At 46.0% G+C, this 12,421-nt stretch overlaps 1 protein-coding gene across 1 annotated transcript in view; it reads left to right on the forward strand.

The window, feature by feature from the left end:
* XYLT1 (xylosyltransferase 1) overlaps positions 1–12,421 on the forward strand; it is a 318,277-nt gene that overhangs the window by 227,431 nt on the left and 78,425 nt on the right. The window contains exons 4-5 of the mRNA XM_063099789.1: positions 202–374; positions 1,409–1,611. Coding sequence (XP_062955859.1) covers positions 202–374; positions 1,409–1,611 — 376 coding nt within the window. The remainder of the gene's footprint in view (positions 1–201; positions 375–1,408; positions 1,612–12,421) is intronic.

The raw sequence follows: 12,421 nt of genomic DNA on the forward strand, positions 1-12,421 counted from the left end.
ATAAGCACCCCAGGGTCCCCTACCCCTTTTGTGCCTTGACAATGTGTAGGACATGCTTGGTTATGTTGAGTCAAGTTTCAGGGCCCCGTAGGACAGCTGTGCCCACCAAATAGTCCCCAGATGAAGCATCAGAGAAACTCCCATACCCCAAAGGACAGCCGAGCCTCACCCTCACCTCTCTGTTCTTTTGGGTTTTCCCAGGCAAAGCCAACAAAAACGTTCAGTGGGACGAGGACTCGGTGGAGTACATGCCAGCCAACCCGGTCAGGATCGCTTTCGTCCTAGTGGTCCACGGCCGTGCCTCTCGGCAGCTGCAGCGCATGTTCAAGGCCATCTACCACAAAGACCACTTCTACTACATCCACGTGGACAAGGTGAGGAGCCTCCACAGATTGCCCCATGCTGGGCTGCCTCCATAGTCTCTCTGTCCCTCTGATACCCTCCCACCCACATGGCAAGTCCAGGCTGCTCCCTTTCAGAGAGGGCTCAGAGGCTGAGCAACTGCCTGTCCTTGGAGCTCTTGAAGTGCTGTGTATGTGTATGTATGTATGTGGGTCAGTTTCAAAGTTTCCAGCTGTGATGTTTGACTTTCTCCATAAACATTATTTTTCTTACGTCTTTTCCTCGCTGCCAGTGCCCCTCTGCCTGCCACTCACAGACTTTCTGGGAAAAGCTATCCCAGGATTGGGCACACTTCTTCTATAAGGGGCCAGATAGTAAATATTTTAAGCTCTGTGGGCCATATGCTCTCTGGAGGCTACTTAGCACTGCCCTTGTACTGCAAAAGCAGCCCCAGAGACTATGTTAACAAATGGGCACGGCTGTGTGCCAATAAAACTTTATTAACAAAAACCCTGCAGCAGACTTGCTGACCCCTGAGCTACCTCATCCCAGAGGTTTCTGTCGGTTGGCTGACATAACATGATTATGTCTTCACTCAAGAAGACAAAGGGGATATTTGATCCAAAAGGTCTGCTTCTAACAAGCCTGTGAGAGTGTAATGGAGGGTCGGGGAGGGTGGACAGAAAACAGAAACTCCTCTCCCAGATTCCCATCAAGTTTAGATAGAACCAAACTCCTTAGGTTGTTATCCTCAGACCACATACACCAGTCATAAATAAAAATGCAGAGTCCCAGGCACCACCAACCCAAGCCTAGTGAACGATTAACTCAGAGGTGGGGCCAGGGAATCTGCATTTCAAATATCAAATGCAAATTTTTTTTAAAGATAAAAGTTTGAATAGCAATGCAGAAAGACTCCCCAGGCTGGAATTAGTTTCTTGGTCAAGTCACTATGTTCAGAAGCCCCATCAACTAGAAGGGAAGGGACAGAGAGGGGACAAGAGATGAGGGGCATGACTGAGTGGTTTCTGGGATGTCAATGTCACCTTTTCTCTCCTGGGCAAAGCGCTCTAATTACCTGCATCGGCAAGTGCTCCAGTTCGCCAGGCAGTACGATAACGTCCGCATCACCCCCTGGAGGATGGCCACCATCTGGGGGGGAGCCAGCCTCCTGTCCACCTATCTCCAGAGCATGCGGGACCTCCTGGAGATGACAGACTGGCCCTGGGACTTCTTCATCAACCTCAGCGCAGCAGACTACCCCATCAGGTAAGGCACCTGGTGGCCCCAAGCCAGTCTGGTCTGAGGTCTGCTCCTCCTCACTGTCTCTCATCATAGCTGGGACACCAGAAAGCAGAGGCAGAGGGCTTCCTGTCCAGAGAAGCGTTTCCACCTCCCTGAACTGCTGCATAGAATTCATGCACTGTCTCTGTAAGATCTCTCCGCATGGGATTCAGATTGGACCTGAGAATCATTTTTGCGTTCATTCATTCACCCATTCAACAGATATTTATTAAGCCCATGGTTTTCCCAGCTCTGTTCAAAGATGTACCAGTTTACTAATGGGACCAAAACCTGTACCCACATGGAGATTCCATTCAAGTAAGGAGACAAACCACAAACAAAATCAGGAAAATGGTATGTCAGAAAAATAAAGCAGAGGGCAGAAGTGGGGGGAGAGTTGTATTTTAACAAGGGTGGCCAACAAGGAAAGTGGTCCAGGCACAAAGAGCAGCGAGTGCTGAGCCCTAAGGTGGGAACGTGCCTGGTGTGTGTGTGCAAGGAACAGCAGGGCTCAGTGTGGCTGGAACAGAATGAGTGAGGGTTAACAAGAGACATAAGGTCAGGGAGGAAATTGGGGCTAGGTTATGGAGATTCTAGAGATTGGCTGTCACTTTAAGCAAGATGGAAGCCACCGGCATGTTTTGAGCAGAGGAAGGACAAGGCCTGACTTAGATGTTAAACTGAAAGGGAGCAGGATGGAAGAAGGGAGGTTGGTTCTAGCAGCCCCAGCAGGATTGCAAGTGAGAGTCTTCAGGCTGCTTGAAGCCCGTGGGTGTGTTTGTTTGGCTCCTATCAAATTTTAACAAATGAGTTGATTGCCTACCTTTCAAAATTGGGAGACCTCACATGAAGCCACAGATTTCCAGCTTCCTTTGAAGATCTGCCCACTCCGGGCTTGCAGCCTGCCTGGTCACAACTGTCTGGAGCTGGTGGTGCAGCCAGCAGCCCCCAGGTGCTGAGAAACACATGCAGCAGCAACGCTGAGAAGCCAAGTCTGTGCCTTTGCAAGGACGTTGATTTTCAGCCATTTAAAATAGACCGTAAGCAAAGAAAGCCCCTCTAGAGATCCTATAGGAAAATAGAAAATGAACCACATTTCCTATTAAGAAGGCAGCTCTCTGCTTGTGTCTTCCATCCTGATTTGTTGATGGGGTGAAAAGGAAAGTAGATTGGGGGTGAAGGGAGTGCCTCCCTCCTACCGAAGGTGCCAGAGCTCTGGGCACAGCATTCCCAGCAGTGCTAGATGAAGGTGTCTTAGAAAAAAATAAACTTATATTAGGAACATTTTTAAACATACGTAAGAGTACCAAGAAGGGCATAATGAACCCCCCACATATACATCACTGGTTTCAATAATAGATTCATGGCCAGTCTTGTTGCTTCTGGGTTTTCACCCTCTACCCCTCACCCTGGATTATTTTGAAGCAAATCCAAGACATCATGCAGTTGTATCTGTAAATATTTCAGTATACATCTCTAAAAGATAAAGCCTGTCTTTCAGCAGAACATCAATATGATTATCGCACCTAAAATATTAACAGGCATTCTTAATGTCATCACAAATCCAGGTCACATATTCCCAAGAGTTTGGGTTTTAAATCAGGATCCAAATAAAGTGCAGGCATGGGAGGAAGGCTTCTCTTTAAAGCTAGAAATGGCTTCTTTGTCCTTTACAACATTGTCCTCGGTGCCCTTCTTTAGTCCTGGGCTTGGTGGCATCTGTCATCTGCTGGGAGATCCTGGACCCTGCTGGGGGTTGGGAGGCATAATCTCTGGTCAGTTTGGACAAGATACATCTAGCAACCTTGAACCTTAGAAAAATGATGGGGGCTAGAAAGACATCTGTTTTTTCTTTTGCTCATAGGATAGCAGGGATAAAAGAGAGTGGTCATTTACTTACCGTGGCTCATTTATTCATTCATTTATTTAGCAATTACTGAGCTATATATTTTGGGGCATTTAGTGAACAAGATTGTTGCATTTGAGAAATTTTTAAAAAATGGATGGAGTAGAATAAACAGAAGAACGAAGAGAAGTGAGTTTAGCCAAGTATAGGTAAAGGCGGACTTAGAACATTCTTCCTTCATCTTCCACGAAAGGACTGAGTTGAGCAATGCCCCTAAATGCTGAGCGTAGCCGCTAACATGGTTGGTGCTTCCTTAAATCGTCACAGCAAACCTGAGGGAAAACTGAGGCTCAAGGTCATGCCACAGATAGAGGACGGAGTGGGGATTAAGACCAGTTCTGTCTGGTTCCAACATTCGTGTTCTTTCTGCTTGAAGTTGGCCGCTTGGAGAAGTCAGCAGGCCCTGACTGGCGAGATGACCCTGGGCCGGCTAGGAAGCACAGAAGGAAACCGTCCCCGCCCCCCGCTTGAGCTTCTGGCTGGGTGGGGTAGTGGTTAGACCACCTCGCAGCAGGGAATGTGAGGTAAGGTACTTGGAGGCCACCTGAGTCTGAGGAGCTATGGTCACAGTCCCCACACTCTTCCTTCTCCAGATTTCCAGTGGAGGACCCAGTGGTCGTGTCAGCCTAGGTCAGGGGCAGCAGTGCTCAGCCAAAGACCTCTTGAGGCCAGGAGCGCTTGTTACTGCCCCCTAGAGGCCCTGTGTGGTGTTGATTTACAAGTTGGAGGCGTAACTGTGGCCATTTAACCTGGAGAGCCTGGCTCTGCTCAGTATCCTGGAGGATGAGTGCTCAGACTCTCATCAGGCTGCTTAGGGTTCGAATCTGAGCTCTGCCACTTAACTAGCAGGTGACCATGGGCAAGAAACTTCAATCTCTATGAAATCAGGATATAATCATAGAACCTAACAGTAGAACCTAGCAGAGTGTCGGGCACTTGGAAGGTGCTCCATAAATATCAACTGTTTATACCTAAGCTACATCCAAGGTTACATTTCATATCTCTGAGGGGCCCAGAAATCCTTTCTCAGACCATGTGCCCAACCTATTTTGGGGTTCAGAAAAGAGAGTCATCTTATTTATAGTTTTTGTGGCTTTAACGCTCCAGCTCACTCTGTGTCTCTGTCGATCTGTCTTTCTCTTTCTCTCCCTCTCCTTCTCGATGATCTCATCTCCATGGTGCACCCCCCAACCCAATCCTTCTGCCCACACTGCTCTGCCAGCCCCATGGCCAGAGGCACTTCACGCATCAAGCACTGCTGGTCCCTCTTGCTGTTGTTTTCGTGAAGTCGCCCCACACCAAAACATATGAATTTTGCAGATGAATGATTTTATCCTGGGCAACCCTGATAGGTTTTCACTTCCCATCTGCTGCTCCATCTGTAACTTCCAAAACCACTACTTCTCCCATCCCAGGAAGGATAAGCAAACTTAGGATCCTTCTCGAAGGGCAGGAGTGCCCAAGTCAGATGCTTCTAAGAGGCTCTGAAAACTTAGGGAACATCCAGGGTACAGCCAGCCCAAGGTGGCTACTCTGAGCTGTCCTGTGATTGGATTTCACTTTCGTATGGCCCCTGCCCAGCCATAACTGGGGGGCCAGACTCTTCCTCTCTCAGATAGTAAAGACTTGCTGTTTTACTGGCCACTAATCTGTTTAGGCCCTGGACACAGACAGCCTGGTTTCAAATACTGTACCACCACTGAGGGGCCGTGTGAATCTGCACAAGTTGCTTGAACTTTCTGTATCTCTATTTCTCCAGCTTAAAATAGGCACAATATTAGTACCTATTTCAAAGGGCTTTGGGGAGAGTTAAATGAAATACGGCACATGAAGGGCATAACGTACCTGATGCATAGAAAGTGCTCGATAAATGCAGACTGTTAGTGTTACAGCAGTGGAGTGGTGTGGGCATCACCAGTGGGACTTAATATCATCACCTGAGCTGCTTTCCCCTTCCCCTTGGATAGAGTTTAAAAAGTACAGAGTAGAGTCGTGGTCGCCAGAGGCTGGGAGGGGTGGGGGAGGGGAGCATGGAGAGAGGTTAGTCATTGAGTACAAAGTTGCAGTTAGTTAGAAGAATAAGTTTTCATGTTCCAGTACACACTGGGTGGCTATGGTTAACAATAACACATTGTATATTTCAAAACAGAAAGAAGAGAGAATTTCAAAAGTTCTGCCAATTACATGTATTAAAACATTCACACTGTAACCCATAAATAAGTATAATTGTAATATATCAATTTTTTAAAAAGGAGTAAAATATTTGGGAGAAGCTAAGTTAGGGTGTGAAGACTGAATGTTTCAAGAAAAACAGGATAGAACCAGCCCTTTTGAGAACGTGAAGAATATTCCTGTATTTGGAATATGTGAGCTGAGCGTGTGTAAGTCTCCCAACCTTCCTACTCTGCTGTTGACATGACTTCCTGGCCTGTGTAGACTCTGGTTGGAGTCGGGTATGTACCAGTACATGGATGCAAATGGATGTTTCCAAACTCTGAGTCCCTGGGAGGGTCATAAAAAGACATGATGGTTTTATTGACTATATTCTAGTTACTGAGGCAGGCAACTATGCCCAGCATACTTTAGATTGGCCACAGGAAGGAATGAAGCCAAACTTTTTGCCCTGTTGTTTGGTTGGAACCACTAATAAGAGACCCGACACTGTCCATCCTTAACTAGACCGTGGGGCAAATCAGATGTAAGGAGAGAGGTGTGTTCACAGCCACTCCTAAGACTCACATTCAGCCTGTGGTGATGTAAAGGCACAGAAGCTACTGGACAGGGGAAACTGTTGACATTTTCTTGACATTTTTCAAGATAAACTCAGGGTGTGTGCTCTGGTCTGAATGTCTGTCCCCTCCAAAGATCATGTGGCACCTTGATCCCCAATGTGGCAGCACTGAGAGGAGGAGCCTTTGGGAGATGATTGGATTGTGAGGGCTCTGCCGTCATGAAAGATTAATCCATTCATGGATTAATCCATGAATGGGTTAATGGATAAGTGGTTTATCACGGAAGTGGCACTGGTGGCTTTAAAAGGAGAGCAAGCCCTGCTGCCTTGTGGTACCCTCTACCACCCAACAGGAAGAAGGCCCTCACCAGGTGCACTCCCTTTACTTGAGATTTCTCAGCCTCCAGAACCACAAGAAATAAATTTCACTTCTTTATAAATTACCTATAGGCTGGCCAGTTAGCTCAGTTGGTTAGAGCACAGTCTTATAACACCAAAGTTGTGGGTTCAGATCCCCATACTGGCCAGACACCCAAAAAAAGAAAAAAAAAAATACCCAGTTTAAGGTATTCTATTATAAGTGACAGAAAATGAACTGATATGGTCTACTACTTCTACCTCTTGGGGATCCATGTCAGCAAAGTCTAACCCAGTGGGGCTTACCGTGTGGGCATTTAAGTTTAACAGTAGACCCAAACATCTGTCCTGAGATACTGCCAGGGCCGTGGGCCAGGAGCACGAGAGTGGTTCCAGGTGCCTCAGCAGGAAATGCCAGCTGGTAAAGACAGGAAGCAGGTGGCCAGGGCTTCTCTACAATCTCCCAAAGACCAGCATTTACACAGGACCAATCCAGCAAGGCTGACACCCAGACTCACACTGCAGACGTTGACTGTGCACCTACTATGTGTCAGGCCCTCTACTAGGCCGTTAATGCATATTTTGTCTTAATCCTCATCCCCCAAAACACTATTTCTTCTAAGTAAGTTTAAAGAAATTAGTATTAGAAAAGTTTGCAGGAAAGTCAAACCCTTGATAATAGTTAGCATAGATCCTGGACACTTCTGGATTAAAATTAAATTAAGCAGAATGGACACCCAGCTATCTGTGTTCAGTCACTCCTGTACTTTTTATTTCTTTTGTATGCTTAGTGATTCTTGAAAGGATCAAAGAATTCCTGTTGTTTATAGCAAACAGCGACCACAGCAAACGCATATACAACACCTAGTACCTCCCTGACATTATTCTAAGTGCTTTCCACAGTCCTAACAGCAACTCTGTGAAGTACCCACTTTTGGCATACCCATTTTTCAGATGAAGAAACTGAGGCACAGAGATGTTAAGAAACTTAACCACAAGGATACAGCCAGTAAGTGGCAGAAACGGTATTATTTTTTAATTGATGTAAAATTCACATAACATAAAATTAACCATTTTAAGGTGTACAATTCAGTAGCATTAAGTACATTGACAATGTTGTACAACCATCACCTCTATACTTCCAAAACATTTTCATCACCCCAAAAGGAAACCTTGTACCCACTAAGCAGTCACACTCCTTTCACCTCTCCCCAGGCCCTGTCAACCACTAATCTGCTTTCTGTGTCTGTGGATTTGCCTATTCTGGATATTTCATATGAATGGAATTATACAGTGTGTGACATTTCGTGACTGGCTTCTTTCACTTAGCATAATATTTTTGAGGTTTACCCACATGGTAGCATGTAGCCATGCTTCATTCTTTTTTATGGCTGGCTAATATTCCATTGTATGGATAGACCACAGTGTGGTTATCTGTTCATCAGTTGATAGAACCAGCATTCGTAAGAGCTCCCCAAAGCCCATTTCCTGGCTAGGTTGGATTTGTGCTCTATGCCCTGAATTGAGGACTTTACCTGGCTTGAGAAGATGCAACTCCATCATATGGGACTTTGCCCATCATTGGTACTTGAGGACTTTTGCCAGCTGAGCCCTGATGATGCCTTGACCAGGGTGGGGTGCTGAGCACAGAGGCCTGGACCTTTCCCACTCACTCTGTCCCTTCTCTGCCTAGTTTTAGCCCCTGGGCCTCCACTGAACAGGAAAGAAGTCCTCAGTGTTTCTGGTTGGCTGAGGCAGAATCGGGGTTGAAGATGGAAACACAGAGGACTAGGGCTTGGGATCTAAGCTCCCCTTTTTCCCTTCTTATTTCTTTCACCATCTAAGCCCCTTCCAATGGCAGCTTAGTGGTGCCTTGGAGACCAGCCTGGGAAGTCCAGCTGAAGATAGTCCTCTCCTCCCACAGATAAATTCAGGAGATGGGGCTCCTTTTGACTTCACTAATTCACTCAAATATCTATTAGCACCTACCGTATGTCAGACACTGTGCCAAGCACCAGATGTTCAATGGTGAGGAAAAGCATATTCAATCCCGCCCTCATCATAGTGGTCAAGGGTGCAGACTCGAGCTAGGCCACCTGGGTTCAGATCCCAGCCCCTTTGTTTCCTAGCTGTGAGAGCTTGGACTTGGGCAAATCACTGAATGTCCCTGTGCCTCCATTTTCCCGCCTGTAAGATGTGGATAATAACCTCCTATGGTCACTTCAGGGGTTAAATGAGTTGATATATATACATAAAGTGCTTAGCACTCAGGAAAGATTGTCTGTATGGTAGCCATTGTTATTAATAGTGGGGAGAGAGACATTAATCAGAATGATTACACGAGTGAACATACTACAAAGAGAGGCAAGCATTCTGAAGGAAAGGGATGCAAGGGGTCTATGATGAATCTCACCTGGCTTGGGAGGTGGCATGTGAAGTGAGATGTACATGATGGGTAGGAGTTAACTAGTGATGGGATCCCAGGAAAGCATCGAGGAAGAGGAAGAAGTATGGTCGGGCCTCAGTGGTGGGAGGGATCTGGCAGGTTTGAGGAGCTGCAGAAGGCTATTGTGGCTAGAACACAAAGAGCAAGGGGTTGCCTTCCTACAGATGAGGTAGGTTGAGGCCAGTCACTGCAGGGACTTTAGATCACCTACCAGGTGGTTACAGCTTTAGCCTGTGAGCCGTGAGGTTTTAAGGGGAAGTCATCATATTTGCAATATTGAGAGATCATTTTGGCTGCCATGGGGGAACAGTTGGGAAGGGGGCCCAGGTGCGAGTAGGAAGGCCAGTTAGGAGGCGGATGCTTCTGCTGACCCCAGAACCATATCCCAGAGCCCTCTGTTCTCTCCAAACCTCCTGGCAGAGGCAGGCATCCTGGAAGCCATAATGAGCTTCCTGAATCCAAGCAGCCATTTAGCATTTTAGTCACACAGAACCAGGCAGCTGCCTTCTGCTTGGGGACCAGGACCCCATGACTACACAAAACAGCCTTGTTCAGGAGATTCACAGAGCAGAGATCCAAGAACCCCAGTAGGCTGAGACAAATCTTAGGAGACCAGTCAGAAGGGAGCTGATGGCCAGCTGGGAAGGCAACAGCCTAGGGGTTAGGTGACGAATGTGGGTTGAACGAATGGGAGAAAAGATGTGGGTGGAGACCCCTCTTTGTTTCTTGTTTTGTTTTGTTTTTAATGGTGGTAAAATATACATAACGTAAAATTTACCATCTTCAACGTTTTTAAGCATACAGTTCAGTGGTATTGAGTACACTCACATAATTGTGCAACCATCACCACTGTCCATCTCCAGAAAGCTCTTAATCTTGCAAAACTGAAATTTTTACTCATTAAACGACTCTCCATTCCCTCTTCCTCCCAGACCCTGGCAACCACCATTCTACTTTCTGTCTCTATGAATTTGACGACTCTAAGTACTTCATGTAAGTGGAGTCACACAGTATTTTTCCTTTTGTGACTGGCTTATTTTACTTAGCATAATGTCCTCAAGGTTCATTTATGTTTTAGTGTGTCAGACTCTCCTTCTTTTTTAACACTGAAGAATATTCCATTGTATGTGTACACTACGGTTTGTTTATCCTTCATCCATCAAGGGACACTTGGGTTGCTTCCACCTTTTGGCTGTTGTGAATAGTGCTGTCATGAACATGGCTGTACATCATACGGGAGTACTTTGAAAAGTTCAGGGAAAGATTCACATTATCTTTCAATCCTATTTTTCCACGATCTTCATATATCTTTTTTAAATTTTGCTTTTCATTCCTTGGGATACATACCCAGAAGTGGAATTGCTGGATCACGTGGTAATTCTGTTTCACATTTTTTGAGGGACCGCCATACTGTTTTCCATAGTGCAGTCACCATTTACATTCCCACCAGCAGTGCACAAGGGTTCTAATTACTGCACATCCTCACCAACACTTGTTATTCTCTGTTTATTTTTTATAGCAGCCATCCTAATAAGTGTGAGGTGTTTCTTGTTTGTTTTAAAGAGCTCCTAAAACAAAGGGCCCTAGAACCTTTGGAAGCTTTGGATAACTGGTATACCTCTTGGTAGAACCATGAAGTTAGCTATAGGGAATTACCTCCTCACAGGAGTTCTCAAATGATTCTTCCAAAAGTTCTCCCCAACCCACGTCAGTCCCCCTTGTGGTTTCTCCATTTCTTTGAATAGGACCATCCTCCTGCTCACCAGCAACTGGAAATTTTCATGCCACCTACCTTTCTGCTCCATCTGGACCCTACCTGTTCTAACTCTAACCCTGACATTTCTCTTTTCCACATGTGACCCTTCCATCCTGGCTGGGGTCAGGGTCAGATCCTCATCGCCTCACACCTGGGCTGTTAGGACAGCCTCTGCCTGGGACTTCAGAGTCCTCCAGAGAACACAGCCTGAGCCAGACACTGAAAACTGGCTAGAGCTTCTCCAAGACCATTTCCCTAGCATCTACCAAGCACCAGGCCCTGGGGGTACAGCAGGAAGCAGGACAGACATGGTCCCTGCCACAGGGAGCTTGGCATCTCATGACATACTTCACACTGAGATCAAATCTGGGTTCACGCATGATTCTCAGAAATTCAAGGCTCCGCCCCAGACCAGTTGAATGTAAATTCCTTGTGGGTGGCAAGAATTTATATATTTTTAAAAGTTCCCCAGGTGATTGTAATACACAGTGAGGATTGAAAACCACTGGTCCAGGGAGAGACAGACATTCATCACATAATTACAGAAATAAATAACAAGGTAAATGCTATGTCAGGAAATATGTTAGCCTCAGTATTTCCTGTGAAATCCTGTTTGGGAGCCAACACCCAGATCTTTGGGTATGACCGTCTCCGATGCTGGCCACTTTCTCAGCATCCAAACCACTATTGTTCTTTAGATATTCAGAGACGCACCCCCTCTTTCCTGATACCCTAAAGCCCCTGGGATGAAACCATCCAGTGACAACTCCACCCAGATAGAGCATGAGTCTGAAAGGGTGTTATCTGCTGAGGCTGTTGTTCATAAGGGGATGGGAAAAACATGCTGGTAATTACTCTGTTAACAGTTTTGTTTGCATCTAGTAACAAAATAAACATATTCTCAGCCCTGTTATTTTTCAGGCTGCCAGAGCACACTCCTGCTTTTGCAGAAACTCAGTTTGCTTTCCTCTTGCCAGCTGCTCTGGGTCCTCTGAGTTATATTTTAGGTTCGACAGCTCTTTGGGCTTTCTTGAGGCCAGGACTAACCCAGAGCATCCCACTGGACAAACGGAGCAAGGCTGGAGTTCTTGGAGTTCTCATGGGGCTCAGTTGAAGGGCACCGAGGCTCCACAGAAAGCCAAGAGTGGTCATATTCATGTAGGACATGGTCCTGGCTAAGGATGTTCCTGGAAGGTGTGGGGGAGTTCACAAAAATCAGAAAAAGGGAAGAATTGACATGACTTTCACCCAAGGGATGGTTTACACACATTCCAGCCCTACTGTCTATTTGCTTGCTATTTTATCTGTTTTCCCATTCTTTCAACACTAAACAAAAAATTCCAAGTTCTGGGAAGAAAGGGTTTGATTACATTCTTTGGCCAGCAGAAAGTAGAGTACCTTTGTCATTCATTCATTCATTCATTCATTCATTTATTAAACAAATGCTTATTAAAATCCCACTAGATGTCATGAAATGTTCTAGACTAGCGCTATGCAGTAGAACTTTCTGGGGTGATGGAAATGTTTCATAACTGTTCCATCCAATGTGGTCACCTCATGTGGCCACTGAGAGCTTGAAATGTGCCTTATAGGATGAAG

Source organism: Cynocephalus volans, chromosome 6, assembly GCF_027409185.1.
Source record: "Cynocephalus volans isolate mCynVol1 chromosome 6, mCynVol1.pri, whole genome shotgun sequence".
Taxonomy (NCBI): Eukaryota; Metazoa; Chordata; class Mammalia; order Dermoptera; family Cynocephalidae; genus Cynocephalus; species Cynocephalus volans.